This window comes from Taudactylus pleione, unplaced genomic scaffold (assembly GCF_031769625.1).
Source record: "Taudactylus pleione unplaced genomic scaffold, aTauple2 ptg000062l, whole genome shotgun sequence".
Lineage (NCBI taxonomy): Eukaryota > Metazoa > Chordata > Amphibia > Anura > Myobatrachidae > Taudactylus > Taudactylus pleione.
In genome coordinates, this window is record NW_028284464.1 from 633311 (window position 1) to 658743 (window position 25433).

Consider the following 25433-nt stretch of genomic DNA (forward strand, 5'->3'; position numbering starts at 1 on the left):
GAGTTTTGGTGGGCGGCCCTCTCTTGGCAGGTTTGTGGTACCATGTTCTTTCTATTTGATGATGATGGATTTGATGGTGCTCCGGGGGATCATCAAAGATTTGGATATTTTTTTATAACCCAACACAGAATTGTACTTCTCAACAACTTTGTCCCTGACTTGTTTGGAGAGCTCCTTGGTCTTCATGGTGTGATGCCTCTTGCTTAGTGGTGTTGCAGCCTCTGGGGCCTTTCAGAAAAGGTGTGTTTATACTGGCAGATCATGTGACACTTAGATTTCACACAGGTGGACTTCATTTCACTAATTACGTGACTTATGAAGGTAACTGGTTGCACCAGAACTTTTGAGGGGCTTCATAGCAAAGGGGGTGATTACATATGCACATGCCAATTTTCAGAATTTTATTTATAAAGATTCTTTTTTATATATATTTTTCTCATTTCACTTCACCAAATTAGACTATTTTGTGCAGATCCATCACATAAAATTCAGATAAATTAAAGTAAATAAATTAAAGGTTGCAATGTAACAAAAAAGGTAAAAAGCCAAGGGGGTGAATAATTTTATAAGGCACTGTATAGGGGGGAGTAAATTAGCCATTCAATTGTTGCTTCAGATTGGCACAATAGCATGATTTCTGCTCGCAGCCTCCTGAGGTGGCGAGCAGCAATCTGAGAAAAGTCTTGGTTTTGGGCGCGACAGTCTATTTGGGCTCGACATGCACAAAAAAAACCCCCAATTGAATATCGCTTCATCAATTTAGATGGGGGATAAGGCACAATCAAGCGCACCAAAATAATGAAATTCCACCCAAATTGTAAGATCTATTTAAAAACAAAATGAAACTAACTATATACTTTCACACAAACACTCACTAACCTCGAGACCATTAGCTGCACAAGTTCCATCGCTGTTAGCTTATCCAGGTCCTTCTTCTGCTGAACTTGGTCTGCAGGTCTGCTCCTGCCTACCGATGTACTCTCTACTGGCACACCTGATCGACAGCTGCTGCAAGTTTCACCATCCATGACTCTCAATCCACCTCCCCCAACCAAACAGTATTATTCTCCTCAGCTCCCCGTCATCCCATGTGATCTATCTTTCCTTCTATGCCTACTGCTCTTTCGCTTCTTTATCTTTTTGTTTACTCTCAGCGGTCTTTCTTTTTCCTCCTTATTGTTCCCTTCTCCCTCCCCCCATCCAGGGTCAGCCCTACCATTAGGCAGGGTACGTGGCTGAGTAGAGCGCCACATTGAGGAGGGTGCTGCCATGCCACAGCCTGGCATGCAACGACCCACCGCATCAGTGACAGTGAGTCACTGTCACAGTGTCACCCCCTCGGTCCCCGGCTGTGCCACTGTTTAGAGGAGGTTTGGCACTCCCAGAGGCATTTAAGGGCGACATGACGTCCTGTTGCAGTCATACTGGCTGGGAGACAGAATGCTCAAGGAGGTCCGTGGCACAAACACACCAACGTCCCCAGCAGGTAAGTTTGCTGGAGCTGGCGGGAAGGGGAGTGGGGTGTTGTGCTTTGAGGGGAGAGGGGTGCTGTGCTGTGAGGGGAAAGGTGTGCTGTGAGGGGACAGGGGTCTGTACTGTGCTATATAAGTAGGGGGGTGTGTGTTGGGAGGGTAGGGTTGTACAGTCCTCAGTGGCCCTCCTCCCACTCCACATCCAGCAGCTTAACCCTGGGTTGTACTCACATAGCAGGCAAATGTCCACTTGCGTTAGGCACTAAGGGGTAGCACCATACTTCATACTGGCCTACCCTCTCGAAATCCTCCTGCCAGCCGCCTACCCCGGCCAAACACCACCCACCCCCCCACACACACCCCGCATCATCACCAGACCTCCGCACCATAACTCAAACACTCTGGCAGTGGAATGACGTGATTGGTGCTGAAATGCGTCATCGTGGCCCCGCCCCTGCTCTACAATGCCGGTAATCTCTGCATTGCGTAGCGGGGGCATGGCATGATGATGGGATGGTGCTGCTACGCCCCCCTATCCACCCCTAATAACGCATGTCGTTGCCACCATACTCCCTTATGGAACGCCACGCCTACCTCACTATGTCAACCTGGCCGCCCCCCTTCCGGAGGGGGCAGACAGAATTTCGGCAAGCATGCCACACTTGCAGACTTTTAATTGCTATTCTCCTGGAGAAGCCCAGAAAGGAGATGCAATTGGTCCTTCACGTCATTATGCCCCGCCAATGTTGCAGCAAAATTCCGTAAATCGCGAGTCTGTGGGGATAAAATAATTCAAATCCCCGTCAATTTCCAGTATTATCTTCCCATTTTGTCCACTTCACTAGGTAGTGGACGGGATGCGGGAGATCTACCCACTCTTCCGGGGGTGTAATATACTCGCCGCCAGAAGCACTGCTGGATTCGTCGGAAGTTGTCATCACCTGAACATCGGACCTGATAGACACAGCTGGAGCCGCCAGACCTGCCTTACCAGATACGTCACCATTGGACCACCAGGAACGTTTTTGTCGACATTTCAGCAGTGTCTACATGATGAATGGCGACAAAATATACCACACACGACACATGGATATAATTAAAAAGTAGCATGTTTGAACTCAAAATTGAAAGCGCCGCATGTTGTAAATTCTGCTTTAAATTTGGAGCTCAAACCCGCTGAAAGGTGTCGGCATTTGCTTCAGAAATATGCAGCAAACTTCATTTGCACACTTAGGAATAATTATTATCACTATTTGTTTTCTGTCTTCCTGGATCTGCTAGTAACTGTTGTAAAAAGAAAAAATATGCCATCTCATACTGAGATTTGAACTGTGCCAGTAATTATTAATAGCATAACATGGCCAGTGTAACATGTGTAGACATGTTTAGGAACATCCGCAATCTATTCCCACTTGTCTGAAAGATGGAAATGTGCTGATTTTATTCACCACAGCTACTGGTAATGATTTGTAAATTCATAAAACAAGCCCTTTACAGCCAGAGAGTGAGAGATCTGCCAGAGACCAGTACTGAGAATCAAACCGTGTTTGTGACTATTGTTGTAGCTAAGCACAAAGTGGTTGGGAAATCAAAAATCCTTATTCGGGTGTAGGGATATTTTAAAACTTGAGTTAAGTGTGCAATGACATTATCAGACCTGACCACTGGGAAGTGACGTGAATTCAGAGAGTTTTGTGATCCCCATTGGGGTATAATAGTGAAATTGTCTATTTGATTCTGATACATTCCCATATGTGGGCTGCTTGGCACTATGGGGCTTATGCAGATATGAACGCATTTCTGTTTGTGGAGTACATCTTGCATATTTTGTCAGTGTGCTTACTGTGGAACCAAGGGCCTGATTTAGAGTATCACGGTATTGCAATGTTTTCACAATACAGTGCTGCATTGTTGTTTTATCTGTGCATACGCAGAGGTCACACTGTGCATGTACAGATCCTGATCTGCAATCAGTGTCCCACAGCCACATGATGGACATGCTGCGGCAGCTTGGGGGGGCGGCGACGGGGACCGTTCTACAAAGACATTCTAAAAAAACGGGGAGTGTAGCCCCTGTTTTGTAGGCGTGGCGAGGCAAGGGTCTGCATCTGCAGATTTCCTGGCTCCAGCTGTGGAGGTCCACCGCCCATTCTGAGTAAACTTACAGTTACTCAGACGGGCGATGACTGCGAGCATTGTGACCGATGGTCGCATTGGTGATCCAATGCTGCGTCTTTGGACCTGCGATGCTGGCAGGAGGCGGCTTTCTCTTTCAGGCACCTCCTGCAGGCATCAGCATAATTTAACAGTAGTTGCTGCAACAACAGTTGCAGCTGTACTGCTTACCGTGATGGTCTGAATCAGGCCCCAAGTGTATGCAAGTATGGGCAATGCATAGTCATACACATTTTAGTCACATCTTCACTTGTGACTGAAGGCGCGTAACTGGACAGTAGCAGGGCGTTCTCACATATGCAAAGTTCAGAGAGGATGTGTTGACGGAATTGCCTTTATGCAGAGTTTGTGCGGAAGTGTAAATATGCATATTTTGAGAATATCTCTAGCACTAAGCATAGCCTCATGCAAGTGTGCCCTGATAATGAAGACGGCTATATACTAAAAATATGGGATGTTGACAGAGCAAAGCAGTAGCAGGTGCGACTTCTGTCACAGCCGCAACCGTGAAATTATGTTAATGCTGCAGTCGATGGGCTGCACTGCCACTGGCTGCAGCTCTAATCCCAATGATGCGCAAAAAGACGCACCATCAAGCGGACATTGGCGGCACTATCGGACTTCTGACAGGGGTGCCCTCAACATACCCGCTGCTACAGACCCCTCATCAGCGTCCAGGAACACCTGTTGGAACTTAATGGATCTCCATGCAGTTCCAATCTACGTCCTCCGGCATTGACCATCAGGACGTGTGTGCAGTATGTCTTGGACGCATGTGTATAAGTAAAACATCGGGCACTTGCGCCCAATGTTATACTTGTTTCTGGGTCTGATGTAGGTCACAAGATAGCTCAGGTATATATTAGGAACTGCATCTGTTAATCTACCCCAATCCATGATATTGTAGTAGAGTAGTATGATTCCCTTTCCTGTGTTGACTACTTACACATGATATTGGTTTGTACACGCCTACACATAAATACATTGCTTTTCTTTTAAATAACTTTTTATGCTTTTCTGCCACATTTTTTTATTTAAGACAAAAGTTTATTATTATTTCTTTTAAGGTACAAAAACCTAGGGTGCAATACAGGTAGGCACAGTACCCACATAATAATAGTAGCGAAAGACGTATAAATCCCTAATACTAAAAAATGTAGCCGCTGGTCTAAGTGACCAGCCCTAGACCCACCTGACATTTGCTATAAATATAAAACAATAAATGCAAATTAGGGTTAAAAAACAGGATGGGAGGGACGACAAAGGGGGCAAAAAAAAGAAATAAAGAACAAAGATACAATCAAAAGAAGAAGGGAAAGTTAAGGTGAGGAAAAAGAATAAAAAGGGGGAGAGTTGGTAAGTTAGCGGGGACCAGGTAGAGATGACGACTGAAAAAAATGGCATGAGGACCAGACCTTGTGAAAAGTGGTCAGGGAGTTGTTTTGCAAGGATGTAATATACTCAGTTGAGGCCACAAAATCAACCCAAGCTCGAAGGGCTGCTAGTGCAGGTTCCTGTACGGGGATTTCCAGTTCTTAGCTATTAAAGATTTTGTGGCATTAGAAATATGGACCACCGTTTTGTCCAGATATGTATAAGTATTTGGCACCGGTGCACTGAGAAGTGCTATTGTACCATCACGAGGTACCAATATACCTAACACTTGTGGGAGCATATTCCAAACTTGATTCCAAAATGAGCTAATAATAGGACAATACCACCAATTGTGAAAAAAACTTACACACACTTCTCCACATTGTCTCCAGCAATTTATTTGAAGTCGCAGGGAACATCTAGATGGTACAAGATACCATTTGATATAAACCTTGTATCATGTTTCCCGAACAGCTACACTGATGGAGGCCCTAGTATTTCTGGACCTAATAGTTCTCTCTTCATCAATGCGGCTAAAATGTCTGAATCCCATGCCAATTAATGGGGTTCACGGTCATGGGATGGAGGCGCTAGAATGGAGTGATATAACACTGTTTTGTTACCTTTGAGATCTATAAAATATACACAAAGGTATTCCAAGGGGGTCAGTGTCTGAAAGGAAAGGGAAGGAGATTGCGAATTAACAAAACTGACAATTTAGAGATACTAATATGTAACAAATTTTTTGTCTTTGGGTAGTAAGTGCTGTTTCTAAATTGCTTATGTCTCAAAAGTACGGAAAATTGTATTTATTCCCCTCAAACTTTGCTTTTGTGACCAGGACATTTTATACTTTGAAATTACCTATTTCAGATGAGAAAAGGGCAGATTTGCATTTTCTTTTACACATTGTGAGATATGTATGAAAATGAACATCTGGGGTGGGATGCAGCAAGGAGAGAAATGCAGGTTTGACCGCATTTCTCATAGGCAACCATGCTTGGTTGTGGTGGGTAACGCCAGCTTCCTGATGGCGTTACCCTATAGAAGCCTAAGGGTGGATCGGATCCCTCCCATCCCCCCCCCCCCCCCCACGGCATGCACGTCCTTCAGCACATGCGCAGAAATGCCAGAGGGGCTTCTCGGTCATAGAACCGGAAGTCCCTCCATCGCAAATGGCTGCTGTTACCGAGAGGGTGGTCCTTTGTGGTGTTCGTCATGGATACCAGCGTTACCAACGCCGGCATGCATGCAAACAGCGGCGGGATGCATCGCATCCTGAATGTGATGCGTCGTGCATCCCGCCCCCATAAAGTTGTACAAACATGACAACAAAAGAATTAGAACAACAAAAGTAGCTTTAAGAGATTTATGATTATACAGTACATCACTTTCACAAATCAGCCCCCAGATGTAGTCTCCAATCATGTTCTCGTTATACTGTCCTTGGTAGCGGCGTTCAAACTCCAATATAACCTGGTGGAAGTGCTTGCCTTGCTCCTCTGAGTATGCTCCCATGTTCTCCTTGAATTTCTCAAGATGAGCATCAAGAATATGGACTTTGAGGGAAGTTCTTCACCAAAGTCTCAACCAATTCCATGTAGTTTATTTAGAATTGTGATTGTCCAGGAAGGCCTAAACCACTGCGATAAAGCTGGTCCAAGCAGCTTCCTCCTTCTGAGCGAGCATCTTTGGGAATTCCTTGCACTGCAGGATCTTCTTAATCTGTCCCACAAAAACACCGGCTTTGAACCTTTACCTCAGACAGCTTAGGGAAGAAATCTTGAAGGTACTTGAAGGCTGCTGAATCCTTATCTAGAGCTCTAACAAATTGTTTCATAAGGTCCAACTTGATGTGTAGTGGAGGTATCATCACCTTCCTGGAGTCCACCAGTGGCTAGCTGACACAGTTGTCTGGGGGGCAGGTAGCTGACAGTGACACAGAAGTCTGAGAGGCGGGCAGCTGACAGTGACACAGGTCGAGAGGGTGGGCAGATACAGCAGGGATGCGGTTGAATGCTCGGTCCTGGCGGCAGCTGTGATATACACCCAGCTGATCCCCCGTGAGCTTAACGTTCCCGCAGACTCCTGTCAATTTGAAGCAGCATTTGGAGGTACAGTCAGTGTTATTGGGCTCCCCTCTGGCACAGATGGACTTCTATGAAACCACTGTGTTGTAACTACACTGAAGTATCAGAAATACCCTAGAAAATATCTCTGACCAGGTCACAAACGCATTGTTTGTGGGGAATAATTGCCATTTTCTATACTCGGGGTATAGGCAATTGGAAAATAACACTTCAAACACAAGGACAAACAAAAAAAGTAAGGAGGAAGGAATGGAGTGGTGAGATTGAAGGCCTACAAATGAGGTTGGGGAGAAGTCACCTTGCATGTGGCAAAATCTATCAATTTGAATCCCCTGCCAGAACGAAGCCATAGTGGTGTCATTACCTGGAGGAAGTAAAGGATAACTCCATATTGGATATATAGGTGACAGATGAGGAGCTAAATCAAAGCATGCTCAAAGTCTGTCCCATATAGTGAGAGTAAGCCGGACTGAAGGGATTGTATAGGCCAAGGCTGGTCTGAGTGATTTATGTAACCAGAGAATTCCATTAACCCTCCCAGTTTGAAGCATGGCATTCTCCAAATATACCCAATGTTTATAGACCGGACCAGAGTGGCAGGAGATGATGTGGAGATGATGCAGGAGATTATGTGTTTGAGTTGTGCCACCTGAAAGCAAAACTTGAGTATTGGAAGAACCAGGCCTCCTTCAGATACTGGCTTTGCTAGAATGGACCTACGAATTCAAAGCTTACTGTTCGCCCAGAAAAATTTGTTACAAAGAGTTTGCATGGAGCCCAGAGCTGAATTCAGAACAGAATTGAGTAACAATAAATATAGTAGCAGTGGGAGAAGATACATTATTATAGTATTAATTCTTCAAAACAAAGAAATATGTAAAGACTTCTATTTAAGTAAGTCCTGTGCAAGTGAATGAAACATTGGGGGGTAAATTGCTTGATATAGGCGAGAATAAGATTTAGTGATGGAAATTTCAAGGTAAGATAAAGCATTGGGGTGCCAGACAAAATTAAATTTAGACGTGAGAATGGCCTGCACTTGTGAGGAGATATTTATAGCCAGCACTTCAGATTAAGTGTTATTCATTTTGTATCCAGAAAGTGCGCCATAAGAGTCTAACACGGACTCCAAATTAGGGAGAGATAATTAGGGATCGGTCAGAGTGAGGAGGACGTCATCTGCAAAGAGAGATAGCTTGTAACGATTCTTCTACACTTCAACTCTCTTAATATTAGGGTTAGCTCTGAGTCTACCTGCTAGGAGCTCAATACACAAAGTGAAAAGAATTGGGGATAAAGGACACCCTTGTTTCGTTCCATTGTTCAACCCAAAACGTGACGAGTGCAGACCATTCATCATACCCGATGAAGAAGGATGGGAATAGAGAGCTGCAAGGGCTGACATGAAATTTCTTTCTACCACATTTTTATGTCATCAAGTAGAGTGGTTTATTTTCATTTCCCCCTGTGCTCTCTGCATTGGTAATTGTGGTGCATTTATAAAAATTGGCACATAGAGATACTGTAAAATAACAGTCTACTTGAAAATGAAAAACAAAGATGCCCAATATTCATAAATACTGCCCTAACAATTTATAGAAGTCTATCAAATAGCATCTTTTCCTTTTTGCCAGACCTGACCTTGGAAATGACGTGTATTATAAGCGCCAGTTGTCCCTCTTCACACATAGGACAGGAAGGGGAAAATAAGGGGAAAATGTGTTTAAACTAGGGATGTGCAAGCTCGGATAGGTTTGAGTTTGCACGCCGAGTTCGGATTTTTCCCTCCAAAAAACGGGACTCAGAAAGAGGCAAAACGTCATCTTGCATGGACAAACATCAGGAATGATGATGTTTGTCCATTCAAGATGACGTTTTGCCTCTTTCTGAGTCCCGTTTTTTGGAGGGAAAAATCCGAACTCGGCCTGCAAACTTGAACCTATCCGAGCCTGCACATCCCTAGTTTAAACCCCCGAAAGTGCATTTTTTGGGGGGGTTTGAACACATGTCTCATACATACCAAGCTCCGGAGCTTGGACCCGGTGGGTAATGCCATCTTTATATGGCGTTACCCAATAGAAGCCTATGGGCTTCTTATCGTGTTTCTTCTGAGAGGGATCCAATCGGATTTGTATGTAGAAAGCAACTTTGTGTCATATTCCGGGGTAAGGTAAATAAACTGACCGTAAAGAGTAGACAGCAGGGAGAAAGATAATTACATTTATTCAGAAAAGTTACAGAATGACATGCATAAGAAGTTAAATGAAAGTCATGTGCAGGTGGACAGCCATTTAAAGGTCTCCTGATTCAGATATTCACCTGCTACCAGTTAGGTGTATGTTTATCCAGACACATTACATTTTTTATATAAATATATGCACTACAGTCAAAAGTTTTAGAACATCCCCATTTATGCCGTTTCTGTAAAAATTAACCCAATGTTCTCTGAAAGCAAAGCATAGAACTAATGGAGATAAAAAAATAAATCATAGAATAATTTTGTTTAACAAAATGTAATTTTTATTTTTGACTCATCAAAGTAATCCTTTTGCAGATATAACCGCATAACACACTAGTGGGTTGATATTTACGAAGCGGCTGCTTTTTTTAAGCACGCCGGGCTTTACACTTAGTGCTGCTTTAAAGTTTTAGCCTCAAACTCAAAGAGAAGTGGCATCTTACAAAAATCTACGATTCATAAATATAGCTTGTGGCATTCTTTCAATGGAAATAATATATTGCTGGGGAAGTTCTTCCCAACACTGTTGCAGAAGTTCCTACAAATGTGTTGCACTTGTAGGTTGCTGTGCTTTCACCCACCGGTCCAGTTCTTCCCGTACCAGGTCTACAGGGTTTAAGCCTGGAGACTGTGCTGGCCTTTCCATGATTTGAAGCCTAGTGTCTTGTTCTTTTCCTTGATGGTAGTTCTGGAGATATGTTTTGTGTCATTATTTTACCTTAGGATAAACCCTTGACCAACTCGGCGTAGACCTGAGGTTATTGCAAGGCAATACACAATGCTGTGGTAGCCCTTTTGGTCTAGGAAAACAGTCGCCAACTTGGGATCTAGCACAAAGCCCCAGACCATCACACTTCCTTCTCCATGTTTGACAGTTGGTGTCACAGGGGTCTATGCTACTAAAAGCATGCCCTTTGAAGTATTAAGCTAAAACATGCAGGAAGTAAATACACCACACACACACACACACTGAGGAACTATTCTTTTGCCTAGTTGATGGCATACAAAAACCCTGTGTAATGAACTAAAGATTTGACATTTTGATTCATAGGTCCATAAGGCCTTCTTCCAGTATTCAGCATACCACAGGTGTTGCTTCATGGCTCAGGCAAGCCACTTTTTCATTGCTGTAACTTATTAACCCATTACTTGCTTGCTGACAAAATCTTATTTTTTAACTGAAATTTACATTATTTTTTCAGTTTTTGCTAACCATAACTTTCTTTTAACCTCTAGCATTAAGGTTATTCACTGGACTTAAATTGCTTAAATTTCAATAGAAACTGGAAAAGCTGGTGTGTTCTAAACCTTTTGACCGATAGAGTACATGCAGCACCTTGAGTTTATTTGGAGAAATCACTATATAAATAAAATTATTATTACGTAGTCATTTTGTCTGTTGGGACAGAAATTGGATAAGTGTTACCATTCTCTTGAAATTGTACTATTCCAATTACTGCAGTTCCCAGTTAGGCTTGTATAACTAGCTTTGCAAATATATAGAAAAGTCATGTATTACCAAAATGAAATTAAACCCTGTAATCATTTTCTCACATGTATAGGTGAGAGCTGTTACATATTTGTACCGAATGTATAATGTTATATTTACTTATTACATGAAGATAGGAGTATCTCCCCTGTGTATAATAGCGGCACCAAAAGACGTTTGTGACTCCTTGTTCTCTTTTATCTCAGACACCAGAGTATGGCAGGAAAAGTGTTCCTGAGTCCTTCTGTGCAGTATCTATCGCTGCTGCCCCTTTGCATGTGAACTTCCTGCTCCTGAATATGGGAAATTCACGTTGAAGTTGCATTGACATCAGGCCAGCTCTTAGCAGCATAAATAAGAGCAGAGATTGACTGTTAAAAGCATTGGGTAGACCACCTCCTCTACACTCCCCTATAACCTGATTGGCCGGCTTAATGGTCATGATGGCTACCATAGTCTGCTGTAGTCTGCAGTGGTGCACAGTTTCCATCTCTCCATTGTCTTGTCACTAGGGAATTTGTACTGTCTCATTAAAGTAGCTACTAGGAAGGTTCTTCATCATCTGTGGTCTCTGATTACCTTTGCAGGGTTCGGATTTGTGACTTTTGAAGGTGAGGATATCGTGGAGAAGGTCTGCGAGATTCACTTCCATGAGATCAATAATAAGATGGTGAGAGAAAATACAGATAAATATATATAGCTGACACTCAAGAGGAGATTGATTAGTGTTCAACAGAACTGAGTTAAAGGAATGACAGATATATAGTTTAGTTTGTAAGGCATGGTCTGCATGTTTTGGAATAATTGAATTAAATTGCAATGTTAATTAGTTAGGTTAAAGGTTTGGAATCATTGGGATAGATTGGGTGAATTGCATAGGTTACTTGGAGCCTTGTATTTAAAACTTCTGAATAATTTTAGATTTTTAAACGTGAAGTTCATAGTTTAGGTAATTTGTAACACCATGTTATGATTTCTACCTTCAGGTCGAATGTAAGAAGGCGCAACCCAAGGAGGTGATGTCACCAACAGGTTCTGTACGAGGACGATCTCGAGTGATGCCATATGGAATGGATGCTTTTATGCTAGGCATCGGCATGCTAGGTGATTATGGCTGGAGGTTGAACTTAAAACAGGTTCTTCTCTAATAACTAACTGATGTGCAGTTCTCCCTCTGCTGGCCACATATGGCTATTACACCAAAGACTCATGTTGCTTTTCCAGTAAGGTAGACATAAATATCCACTTTACAGAAAACCAGTAGATGTTTTTGTTAAGTTAATATTTAAAGAAAAAACCTTATGCCCCCTAGATTTAGATCTATCTGAGCTGTGTTTTTAGAATGTTATCTCACAGCCAGGTCTGCAAGAACAAATCATTGAATGTTCACTGCTACAAAGGAGCACTAACTACTCCACAGACCTGTAGACACACATTGGGACTGATGCAGAGTCGGTTGTAAAATAGGGTTATTTCAGTTTAAAATAATTTTGTATTTCCACTTACATGCTGAACTGTACACATCCAGATTTATATGGCTCTGTATGGGCAGAATATACCCCCGGGTTATAGCTGGCATACGTCACTTATACATACACGCTTCTTTTTAAGCATTTGCTTTGCTTGATAATTAAGCAATTCTATCAATACAGCAGAAACAATTTCCTTCCCATGTACGGAAAAAAAAATGCTAAAACATGCACACAAAGCATAATATATGTCTGAGCATCAATATATGTAGAGCATCAATAATGCACTACAATCAGCCATTGATATGTATTGTGCTAGTGCTGGTGATGGGCATCACCATTATCAGTGCATTTGTACCTGCCGCACATAATACGGATTTCTCAGGCGTTTATGCGGCTTTGTCCTGGTCAGCATGTGTTCGAAAATGCCCAAACACAACTATACTGGATTAGGCCTATGTAATATGGATGATAATATTCATACAGAATATTGTAAATCTGCATGGGTGCATATGCGTGTGCCCACTGATTTGGGCATGCACAGAGTGATATCCCACAGTTTACGCTATGCAAATTGGTGTCATTCAAACTGCATCAGGCTCATTCTATGCCAAACACACACAAACATTATTATCTAGCGTATTACATTCCGGGGTATATTTACTAAAGTGAGAGTTTTTAGAAGTGTAGATGTTGCCCATAGCAACCAATCTATTAAGAGAGAAGTCCAGGAGCAGAGCATTTTGTAACGGATGGAATGGGTAATGTTGGAGGGTCTGTGTAAGGTGGAGACCCTCCTCATGCCTAACATGGCAACCTGCTGCAAGAGGGGGAAAGCATGGCGGACATATTCACTTATTTCACATATATTATATATAAATAAACTAGTGCTCTTACTTGCTCTTTAATGGCTGTTCTTTAATGCGGCCATTTGGTTTTATAATAAACCCATCTATATCTTTAGGTATTTTATTTATTTCCAAGAATTATAAATTATCTTATGATAATGTGTACAGTGAACTAACTGACTGCTGCTATAATAGGTAACGCTTATATCTCCACACCTAGGAGTCTATTTACTAAGCAGTGTTAGGAGAAGTGAAGAGTGAAAAGTGATAAGGTGCCAGCCAATCAGCTCCTAACTGCCATCTCATAGGCTCTGTTTGAAAAATGACAGTTGGGAGCTGATTGGCTGACACCTTATCACTTTTCACTTCTTCTAACACTGCTTAGTAAATAGACCCCCTAGTGACTTCCTCGCCTTAAATATACCAAGCTAATAATAGAAATGCCCAATTCTGATTTATTTGCCTCATTGCCTCATTATGCTGATGTTGTTCCCCCTTCCCCCTTTACATTGCAACTGATTTCAGTGAGCACAACCTCTCATTATATATATATATATATATATATATATATATATATATATATATATATATATATATATATATATATATATATATATGGGAAAAAATATCAATATAATATATGATATATACAAATAGTAATTAAAAATGATCATTATTAATATAACATGCACCTGTGAGCTTTAGTTTCAAAGCTACAGATACACATGGTCTCCTGTGTTTAGTTTGGCTGGTATATTATATGTAGTAGATACTACTATACAATGTTGGGATTGTCTCACAATTCACACTCCATTTTGTTTTACCCTTTTTGCAGGTGTGTATGCTATCAGGATTCTAGGTCTAGCCAATGCTGCAGGTGCTGAGATATCACTGCAGACGGCCCATCTCCCTCCTCCCCATACAACTGTATTTAAAAATAAACTGCAAAGCCAGAATGTTGCTACTTTGATCTATAAGAGCTTATTTTTGGAATCACCTTAATAAAACAATAACACAGACACATTTCTTGTGCAAATATTAGCTTAGCTTAAGTGCATATATTATGTACAGATAGAATTATCCTTTATTGCTGGCTGACATACAGTGCATACACAGCAATACGGCAAGGTGTTAAGAGAAGGGCGTTTTTGCCACTCTAGGTCAGTGAGCTTTCCACAAGTCTATTCCTTGTAGTAGTCATGTAAAAACACTATTATACGGTACAGCATCAGTGAGTGGGTAAGCGTTAGATCGGTTCCTACAAATCACATGGGTAAAACTAATTCCAGATTTGTGAAAAAGTGCGGATAATTTTGGGTTTCGAATGACAATTGGCAGGATCAGCAGACCCCAATTCATAGTTATATCTTATTTTGTTCATATGCTGCCATTTACAGGTTTTTATTCCTTTTTTCTGCTTGTTGTCCATGCTTATCTATGTCATACATTTTTTATTTGATACAGTTGGGACATAGTTCATGGTGGCCACATGGACCTCTTTTATAATGAGGGGAAATCCTAAAGTGAGGAGTCAGAAGTGGTACAGAGGGGGTCAATATTAAATATCAGGCTTAGCTGAAATACCTTAACAACTAGATTTTAAGCCTGTAACAAAGAATCCTATGCAAACATTATAACCTCTTCCACCCTGTGAACTGGTGCAAAGGTGTCTCCAAGTTCTGTCTCCAGTCTTGGGAGTTTTACAATTCTTAACCAAACTGACCTGTTTTCACAGGATATCCTGGTTTCCAAGCTGCTACATATGCCAGTCGCAGCTACACGGGAATCGCACCAGGGTATACTTACCAATTCCCAGGTAAGTCAGACATGGAGTTATGTAGTAGTGTATAGTTGTCGTGCTAATGTGCATGTTCTTTCTTCCCATGGTGGGGACTCCACCCGGGGCTTGTGTAGACTAATAGTGGCAGATTAGCATGAAGGCTTCTCTGCTTCATTGCGTCAGTCTATATGTCCATTCAAGGAATGGGTGTGTCAGCAATAATTTATATTTATTTGGGTTATAGTGGCAGTGGGTGGTTTTGAACAGCTCTTCCCTACTCACTGCCAGTCACCTCTGAAGACCAGGCATTCAGCCATTCCTAAGCTGTTTCACGTTTCGTTTTAGAATTTCGTGTAGAGAGAACCCCTCTCCCGGGCACCCCCGTCCTCCCAGAACTCACAGGTCAGTCCCACTAACTTCCTAAGCCTCACAAATGAGGAGAACGGCATTAGCAGAGTGTGAGCTGGTGCCAGCCGTGCTCTGTGGATTACGCGGGCTGCATCTGGCACGTCACCACTGGCCTTTCAGGACGATTCGGTGTCATCTAGAAGGAACTCTAGACATATTGTGTTAGAAGTGCCGCTCCACATACAGGTGTCAATGAGTATTCTTCAATGTTTGGGTAAATTATTGTTTGTGAATTGTGACGTATCAGCTGGTGATATTATAATTATTATCAGTGATCTTATAATTATTATCTGTGGCATACTTTCCCTGTGTGCTGCTCTGTAAAGACTTTTTGGAGTAGTTTTGTGACAGACAAATAGATATATAAAACAGTACTATTTTATAGAGAGGTCTGTTTTTGTGTGTTTTTTTTTTTTTTAAAAAGCAAGGAGACCTCGCTACGTCTGTGACCTTGTGTGAGATAGCACATCTCTCCACAGCTGCTGTGTCTCCTCCCTACGGGAGCTGACATGTTCACAAACGTGCAGCTGTCTCCTGCTACAGTGTAATAGAACATTTCTTTTAATACATTTATAGAGTGCAGTTTGGTGTGAGAATGGATACTGTGTAATTGAAACTGATTCTTTAGTTTTGTGTAACTAAAGGTCCCTATCCACTAGACGATTAAATGAACGATAACGATATCATTCAATAGTTTGCAAATCGTTTGCAAAAATGTCTAAAACGACCAGCGATGCGCGTGCCCATCGGCGTGCCATTGAAACGCAGTGGCACCATCGGCGTGCCATTGAAACGCAGAATATTTCAGTGTACACTCTGTCACGCATGCGCGTGCCAGCTGGTCGTTTTGACATCTATCATCGTGCAAACATGCTGGTCAACCTGACGATAACGTTAGGTTGAGCATGTTTGCAGATGACGGATGAGCCTGCACTGAACGACTGCTCGTTCAGTGCAGGCTCATCACAGACTGACAAACGACTGCACAATTACAATGTTGTAATCGTGCGGTCGTTTTCATGTCTACTAGTGGATAGGCCCCTTAAATCCTTTTTTTGTCCTGGTGTCTCCTGGTAAAATGTGCTGTAACCCATAGCAATTTTACCTGCCATTTTTTTTATGCTACTTAGAAAATGATTGTGAATATCTAACTGGGTCACAACACATGTAATTTGCCTTATAATAATTTTATCCAGAACTGTGTGTGTTGCTAGATGTATGTTTTAACGTGGAGAGGCCTGTTTATAGAGGAGCTATACTGTTTGTGTCCATAGTGTGGAGGTTGTGTCTGTGTACTGTGCTGCATGTTCCCTTGGTGTCTATTTATTGAGTAGAACAGTGCCCACTAGTGCGATGGTACCCCTTCTCCGTGCATGCCTTGTTTTATTATGTTCTTGTCATTCTTAGAAAGGTGCTTCCAGTATTTCTGATGATCACTCACACTGCCCATTTGTAGTGTATACTGAGTACTCTTGTCTTGTTTTTCAGCAATACCATTGACTGCATATGGACCAGTAGCAGCAGCTGCTGCAGCTGTGGTGAGAGGTAAACAGCCTATTTTCACTGCATTGGGGACAGTTCCGTTATTGTAGCTTGGTAGTGACTAGGGCAAGTGTTTCTTTGGGTATGAGTAGAAGCCTAGACATAAACTCTTGAATGTTTTTGTAGAAAATTCCTAAAGTTACCAGTTTAGTTAAAGCCAGAAATGTATTGAAAATGTATGTAAGAGGGTTTCAAGATATACAAACAAAAAGAGGACAGAGAGTTATGATAGAAAACAGGGTCAGTTACTGGTGGATTTCTACTGATTTCCAGGAGAAGGGGGCAGAGTGTAGGGGGCTCTCTGTAAGTTCTACTTTTTTGCTTTGTAAACAAGGCTCCAATCCAACCCGCACAGGGGGTTTTCTGGGAACAAGCAGCCCAGGGCCAATGGCCGAACTGTATGGAGCAGCCAATCAAGAGTCGGCAGTCAGCAGCTACATAAGTGCAGCAAGTCCAGCACCCAGCACTGGATTTGGACACAGCCTTGGGGTAAGTCTTGTTTTGTCTGATAAGTGGTAATATATGGTGCTAAAGAGCACAAATGCAGTGGTTCTGAGGTGCACTGTCTACATGACTATATTGTAAGAGCAATGCTGGTCTAAAGCTGCTCCATGTGCATGTCCTTACGCACAGCTCCGTATACTCATATAGCCTCTGGTCTTCTATGTTAATTATAAAGCATGAGCATTCCATCTTTTCTCTGAGTAGTCTTACAGTTCTGTATAGGAGTTTGTAAGAGTTTCTCTTTTAACTAATGGGAACATGTTTTCTTCAGGGTCCACTGATTGCCACGGCTTTCACTAATGGATACCACTGAATATACTGGTCATTGTAGAGGTAAGTAGAAGTATTCAATGCACAATTATAAAACCTGCATTTCTGAGAGGTGACACAGACACATGATCATTATTCTGCCTGCTTGCTTTAGAATCTAGTAGACACACAACTGACTATGATACACAGTGTTGCGTTATGCAATAAGGGCCTGTTGCTATAATAATCTGCAAATGCTGGTATCAGCCCTTCCCCTGGTGCAGTAGTCTGCGTTTGAATGAGCAAGTACTGAGACACCCACTTTCAGCATCTCTGCATGCTGTAATACCGCCGGTGACCAGGGACATGCCACTTGTGCGCACCATCCACAATTGCACCAGCCCTATGGCAGGTGCAGTTTCTCCATCTGAACGTGGCCTCTGTGGCTGGGGCTGTGCATCTGAGAGTCACTGACACGCCTGTGACACTTCCATACCACGTCAATAAGATGTCATTGTTTTGCATTCACTTCAGGTCACCAGCCAGGAATGCCCATCATTTTTCTGCCCCATATCTGAAACGCAGAATATTTCAGTGTACACTCTGTCACGCATGCGTCCTAGGGCTTTTCAGGACATTTCAAGTATGTGCAGTTGCAAATAATCGCTGAAATGCGTGAACATCGGCATTATGCTGTAGTTGAGTTAGGCCCTATTTTTGGTTTCTCATGAAAATAGAGAAATGTAGCATACCCGTCTGTAAGTAATGAAGCATTTATGAGACTATTGGATAGAACAGAACAGCAGCGATACTTCATGCACTATTATGGACCTGACTTCAGGAATGAATATAGGAGCTCATTCAGACCTGCTCGCTAGATGCTTTTGCTCGCTCCCAGCGTATGCAAATCTAACGCACGCCCAGCAAGGCAGGCGATCGTACGGCAAGGCATTAGCACGCCCACTATGATTTGGCGTGCGATCACTTAGTGTATGCAGGCGCCCACTAGCCATTCATAAGACGCCCACTTGCGCACATCATCTCCTGGAAGTGCATGAAACATTGGTACATCGAGCACCATCGGATGTGCTCGCAGCGCTTGAGGTTGATCATACCTTGCCGCAAGCACTGCGATCACTTCAGTGTGAAATACAACTAAGTGACGTGTACTATGACGGTGCCTGTTAATTATGTACGCCTCAGAAATGGCATTGTAACACTTAGACACGCCTGCGTTCACACCTCCACTCCCCCGTTTCTAGTGGCCTGCCCCTGTTACCACCCACAAACGGCATCTCCTGTCACTAATTCAACTGGCCTGTCTATGCTGGGTGAGCGAGCGCTTCCCAATCTTTCGCAGTGGTTCGCGCACGTGCATTGCGATAAATACGCATGTGCAGATTGCAAATATCGGCCAGCAGCGAGCAATCGCATCTTAGCGAGAGAGTTTGAATCAGCTCCATAGTTCCTCAGCTTTTGACACCATATAGTAAAACGGCAGCACATTTTGTAAAAGGCATTTGCTAATAATTACTGTAACGAAACGTAAATTCACTAAAATCTCCAGGTAGAGTAACTGGAAAGAAACCAAACATTTGTATTTGTCTTGGCATCAAAGAAAACAATTTCCTCACAACTATTGCATATCTGAAGCTCAATTTTACAATCATGTGTGCCCAAACCTAGTTGGCCTTCTAGCAAATGAAGCTGAAATAGAAAGTTTTTATTCTTCATTTTGAAACTGTTATTTTCCATCTGGACTTTTTTATTTCAATAAAAGTATTGGACAAGACACGGCCTCCACTACCTCGAGCTGGTATTGAATTGAAATTCTCTTGCGGAGTGGGCACAGCCGGATTAAGGGGTGGACACAGGGGGTAAGTGCCCCGGCCTCCCCTCTTTTAGGGGGCCCCCTTCTCTCAGAATGCTTCCCAGTCTTTGATCACAGCTAGAGATGGCCATCGACCATCGATGATTCATAATCATCGATGGTTTATGGCCGATGACGAATGTTGTTCCCATCGATGGGGGAAAAACAGATGGATTCCCTCCATCAATGGAAGAACATAACTGAATATTACTTTTTTTACAAGGTGCCGGGACACGGAGCATAGCTCCACCCCGAGATACCCGCGAAGCCACGCTCCCCGGTTCTGATTGGCCCACGAGCCAGTCAGTGATAGAACAGGGATGACCATCGGTTTGGTGAAGAAATCGATGGTCATCCATTGCATAGTTGGTTACCACCGATGGCCACTTGCTATTTTGCCATTGTTGGTAACAATGCCGATGGCCATGCCTAATCGCAGCTTCGTGCAGTAGTAGAGCACTGCAATGTGAAAAAAATAAATTAAGGAGGACAGGAATGGTGGAGGCGGAGTCCGTGTAGGGGCGGGGCTACACGGCGCAGGGCTAGCAGCATGGATGGGAGAGAGGAGAGGAGGAGCAGCAGCTACAGTGTACCAGAGTGTAAGGTCAGTGAGAAGGAGGACAGCATATTTTTTGTATATACAGTGCATCTGGAAAGTATTCACAGCTCTTCACTTTTTCCACATTTTGTTATGTTACAGCCTTATTCCAAAATGGAATAAATTAATTTTTGTCCTCAAAATTCTACACACAATACCCCATAATGACAACGTGTAAAAAGTTTTTTTTTAGATTTTTGCAAATTTAATAAAAAGACAAAACTAAGAAATCACATGTACATAAGTATTCACAGCCTTTGCTCAATACTTTGTTGATGCACCTTTGGCAGCAATTACAGCCTCAAGTCTTTTTGAATATGATGCCACAAGCTTGGCACACCTATCTTTGGGCAGTTTCGCCCATTCCTCTTTGCAGCACCTCTCAAGCTCCATCAGGTTGGATGGGAAGCGTCGGTGCACAGCCATTTTCAGATCTCTCCAGAGATGTTCAATTGGATTCAAGTCTGGACTCTGGCTGGTCCACTCAAGGACATTCAGAGATGTCCTGAAGCCACTCCTTTGATATCTTGGCTGTGTGCTTAGGGTCGATGTCCTGCTGAAAGATGAACAGTCGCCCCAGTCTGAGGTCAAGAGCGCTCTGGAGCAGGTTTTCATCAAGGATGTCTCTATACATTACTGCATTCATCTTTCCATCTATCCTGACTAGTCTCCCAGTTCCTACCGCTGAAAAACAATGCACCGTACTTCAGTGTAGGGATAATTTTGGCCTGGTGATGAGCGGTGCCTGGCATTGACAAGAGTTCAATCTTTGTCTCATCAGACCAGAGAATTTTGTTTGTCATGGTCTGAGAGCCCTTCAGATGCATTTTGGCAAACTCCAGGCGGGCTGCCATGTGCTTTTTGCTAAAGAGTGGCTTCCATCTGGCCACTCTACCATACAGGCCTGATTGGTGGATTGCTGCAGAGATGGTTGTCCTTCTGGAAGATTCTCCTCTCTCCACAGAGGAATGCTGTAGCTTTGACAGAGTGACCATCGGTTCTTGGTCACCTCCCTGACTAGGGCCCTTCTCCCATGATCGCTCAGATTAGACGGCCGGCCAACTCTAGGAAGAGTCCTGGTGGTTCCGAACTTCTTCCATTTATGGATGATGGAGGCCACTGTGCTCATTTGGACCTTCAAAGCAGCAGATATATTTCTGTACCCTTCCCCAGATTTGTGCCTCGAGACAATCCTGTCTCGGAGGTCTACAGACAATTCTTTGGACTTCATGCTTGGTTTGTGCTCTGACATGCACTGTCAAGTGTGGGATCTTATATAGACAGGTGTATACCTGTCAAAATCATGTCCAAACAACTGAATTTACCACAGGTAGACTCCAATTAAGCTGTAGGAACTGCTCAAGGGTGATCAGTGGAAACAGGATGCACCTGAGCTAAATTTTGAGCTTCATGGCAAAGGCAGTGAATACTTATGTACATGTGATTTCTTAGTTGTTTTTTTTTATTAACTTTGCAAAAATCTCAAAAAAACTTTTTGCACGTTGTCATTATTTGGCATTGTGTGTAGAATTTTCAGGACAAAAATTAATTTATTCCATTTTGGAATAAGGCTGTAACATAACAAAATGTGGAAAAAGTGAAGCGCTGTGAATACGTTCCGGATGTATTGTATATGCAGTATGTGACTAAGGGCCTGATTCAGAATGTAAGCTCTCATGAGCAGGGCCATCTACCCTCTTGTGCTTCTCCTTACTATAGTGTCATTTACTTCTTACTCACCACTAGGGCACCTAACACTTGGTTGCTTATGCTGTGTTGCTTATCTGGGTGATATGGTCGCTAATGTAGCAATATATATTATCCATGTCCTGTATTGTATTGTTCTGTAAGTCACTTGTATACAATTTGTTTTTGTACTTTGTAAGGCGCTGCGGAACACTTGTGGCGCCATATAAATAAATGATAATAATAATAATAATAATTCAGAGCCGGATGCTCTGAAAGAGCGCTCACTCTGAATCAGGGCGTTTTTTTTCAGTGCGGCCTCCGGGCCGCTCGCATAGCTGTGGGTGACCATCGGGGCTTTCGACGAGACCCTTGCGGTAGAGTCTCATTCCCGCAAGCCCCAGTGAGCTTCCGGCTCTTAATAGAGCCAGAAGCTCACCACTGACATCACTCGTGATATCAGTGGGGCCGCCCGCAAACGGCAGGCGTTCCGTCGGGAACTCCTCCATTTGGCCAGCCACCCCCCCGCCCGCCTCCAAAACGGTGCGAGCTGTCAATCAAAATCGGTAGCCGCCCCCTTTTGGTGCGAGACCCGGAGCAGTAGCCAAACATCATATGTGTTTGCAAGCGAGTCTGAATCAGGCCCTAAGTGTGTGACTATGTGTGTGTGTGTGTGTGTGACTATGTATGTGTATATATGTGTGACTATGTGTATGTGACTGTATATATGTGTATGACAGTTTTAAGTGTATAAGTGTGTAACTGTACATATGTACAGTACATGTATATGTGTGCGACTTGTATGTAATATATGTGTGTGACTTGTATGTGTGTATAAGTATGTGACTGTATATGTGTTTGACAGTATTTATATGTATGACTATATATGTATGTGTATAAGTGTGTCTATATGTACATGTGTACGTATGTAAGTGTATATGTGTGTGTGACGGTATATGTAGGTGTTAAGTGTGGCTATGTGTACAACAACAGTACGTATGTAAGTGTATGTGTTTGTGACTGTATGTGTGGCTATGTGTACAACAGTGCCTATGTAAGTGTATATGTGTGTGGCTACATATGTATGTGTGGTTATGTGTACCACAGTACGTATTTAAGTGTATATGTGTATGACTGTATATGTGTGGCTATGTGTACAACAGTTCGTATGTAAGTGTATACGCCAGTGATAACATGCACACATGGTCTGCAGTTAGATTTTCGGAAGGCAGCTCATCTGTAGTAAAGGTTTAGGCGAAAAGGGGGAGTCTCCCTGATCAGGAAAGAACACAAATACCACAGAGCGTCTACTAACCACTGCTGGATGTTTTCTGTAATATAACATATAAAAGGTACATCATTACACAGCTGTCAGTGTGGAACAGTAATAAGAATTACCTAGCTCTGGATACTGTAGTACAGGAACTCTGAAGAGCATAACACTGGAAAACGGCAGCTAAACTAGAAACCCCATCCATGTTAGTTAAGCTGCTCTGTGAAATATAGCTTCAGCTTGTATCCTTAGGCACACTGGTCTGATGCCTCTCCTGGTCCTGTGGTGCGCTTAGCAGAGACAGCAGAAAATACAATGATATTTCTCCTATGGGAAACAACTGACAGAGCAATAGGTGTAGGGTGGGTACTGTTGCTGGGTAACAATATTTCCCTAGGTCATAGATTCCGGCAAACTTGTATTTTGTTTGCCTCTTAGCAACAGCTGGAAATCAGACTACCATATGTTGGTTGCTCGGAGAATCTCTGGGTTCTATGTACTAACCCTTGGAAAGAGAAAAAGTGGACGGAGATAAAGTACCAACCAATCAGCTCCTAGTTGTCATTTTTCAAACACAGACTGTAACATGACAGGAGCAGATTGGTTGGTACTTTATCTCCATCCATTTTATCTCTCGAAAACTTAGTACATAGACCATTCTATCTCTGTATTATGGTGTCCCATAATGTTTCATAACAGTCCAAATTAAGGAATAGCGAGAAGCATTAATAATTGCTTGTAAATATATGCTCTTTGCCGACGCTTTAGTAACATATACACCCTGTAGTCGGTGATCCCTGAATAGTTTAGTATCACTACCGGCTTATCTCCTAGTCACAAATAGTGTAGGACCTTGAGGCTGAAACATTTTCAGACAGGTTGGAAAATGTCTGAGGATAAGAAACAAACTAGACACCACACACCAATTGGGTTCTGTAGTAACTTGGATCAGACCGAATTACACAAGATGCTGATTTAAAAAGATTGTTTTAGTGTGGTCCGTCACGAAAACACAATGGCCCTCATTCAGAGTAGATCGCTAGATACAAGCGGTCGCTCTGAATGAGGTTGGCTTTGGTAGATACAGATTCTAATATTTATCATCTAGCACATAAGTCAGCCTATATGTTACATTGGCCTTTGTAACTAGAGGTGCCAAACTGGGTTTCATTCATATTATAGACCCCTAGTTTATGCAGACGCAATCCATAGGGATATAGGGCCTTATTCAGACCCAGTCGCAAGCGCTGAGCGCTCGAAACCGGGTCGATGTTTGCCCACTGGGCATGCGCACCTCGGAGCAGGCTCCGACGTGCGAATGCACGAGCCCGGCTAGCGACAGGCGCTCCTTCACTACGGGTCTTGCACCAAAGGGGGCGAGCTGTCGATGGTGATTGACAGCTCGCCCCGTTTGGGAGGCGGGCAGTGGGGGTGGCCGGCCAAACGGAGGCGTTCTCTGCTTTATAACTTTCCAGAGCTTCATACATCTGCCCCTTTATGTCTCATATTTCAAAGGAAGTGTGTGTGTATAAACAGAACTGCATCAAAGGAGTTTACAAATGAAAGAGTACCTGTGATATACATTGTGGGATTTGAATACTTTCTTACAGCCCACATGCACTTGCAGGGGTTGATCTTGCAAGTCCTAGTGTTCTGTATCTGATGGAAAACTTGCATCTCCAATTTTCAGGTATTTGATGTCGTTCATCCACTGGAGGGAGTTACCTATTTCATCCACTAGAGGGAGCTACTTATTTCATCCACTAGAGGGAGTTACCTATTTCATCCACTAGAGGGAGCTACTTATTTCATCCACTAGAGGGAGTTACCTATTTCATCCACTAGAGGGAGCTACTTATTTCATCCACTAGAGGGAGATACCTATTTCATCCACTAGAGGGAGATACCTCCACTAGATGGAGATACCTGTTTCATCCACTAGAGGGAGATACCTGTTTCATCTACTAGAGGGAGATACCTATTTCATCCACTAGAGGGAACTACCTATTTTTTCCTTGGAATTACAGTAAATAAAAAGTTCTGTTTAACTTATTTTATAATACATCCTCTGCTGTATCTAGACTTTATATACAAATGGCAAGGAGAGATGCTAAAACCAGAGGCCCAACAGAATAATCCTACAACATATCTACTGAAACTCCCTCACTACCATTTTGGTTTAAACCATTGCTTTCAACTAAAATCTTGTTTGTCATTTGACATAAGGAGTATCTCTTTCTACCTGACTACAAACCTAGCCCATTGCAGGGACCCCGCCACCGCACACACACATCTCCAACCTCATCTCCACACACACTAACCTCCGCTCTATCCACTCTGACACTGACCACCTCTTCAATCTGTCTA

The 25433-nt window shown here is 42.8% G+C and overlaps 1 protein-coding gene across 5 annotated transcripts in view; it reads left to right on the top strand.

Annotated features, from left to right (window-relative positions):
* MSI1 (musashi RNA binding protein 1) overlaps nucleotides 1-25433 on the top strand; it is a 43335-nt gene that overhangs the window by 15410 nt on the left and 2492 nt on the right. For 2 of the 5 annotated variants that reach the window (XM_088465193.1, XM_088465221.1), the window contains 7 exons: nucleotides 11427-11509; nucleotides 11826-11943; nucleotides 14892-14972; nucleotides 15282-15338; nucleotides 16833-16889; nucleotides 17221-17375; nucleotides 17662-17723. In XM_088465193.1, the coding sequence (XP_088321319.1) occupies nucleotides 11427-11509; nucleotides 11826-11943; nucleotides 14892-14972; nucleotides 15282-15338; nucleotides 16833-16889; nucleotides 17221-17375; nucleotides 17662-17703 (593 nt within the window). In that variant the 3' untranslated portion in view covers nucleotides 17704-17723. The remainder of the gene's footprint in view (nucleotides 1-11426; nucleotides 11510-11825; nucleotides 11944-14891; nucleotides 14973-15281; nucleotides 15339-16832; nucleotides 16890-17220; nucleotides 17376-17661; nucleotides 17724-25433) is intronic. The other 3 variants (XM_088465201.1, XM_088465209.1, XM_088465215.1) reach the window with 3 other exon arrangements.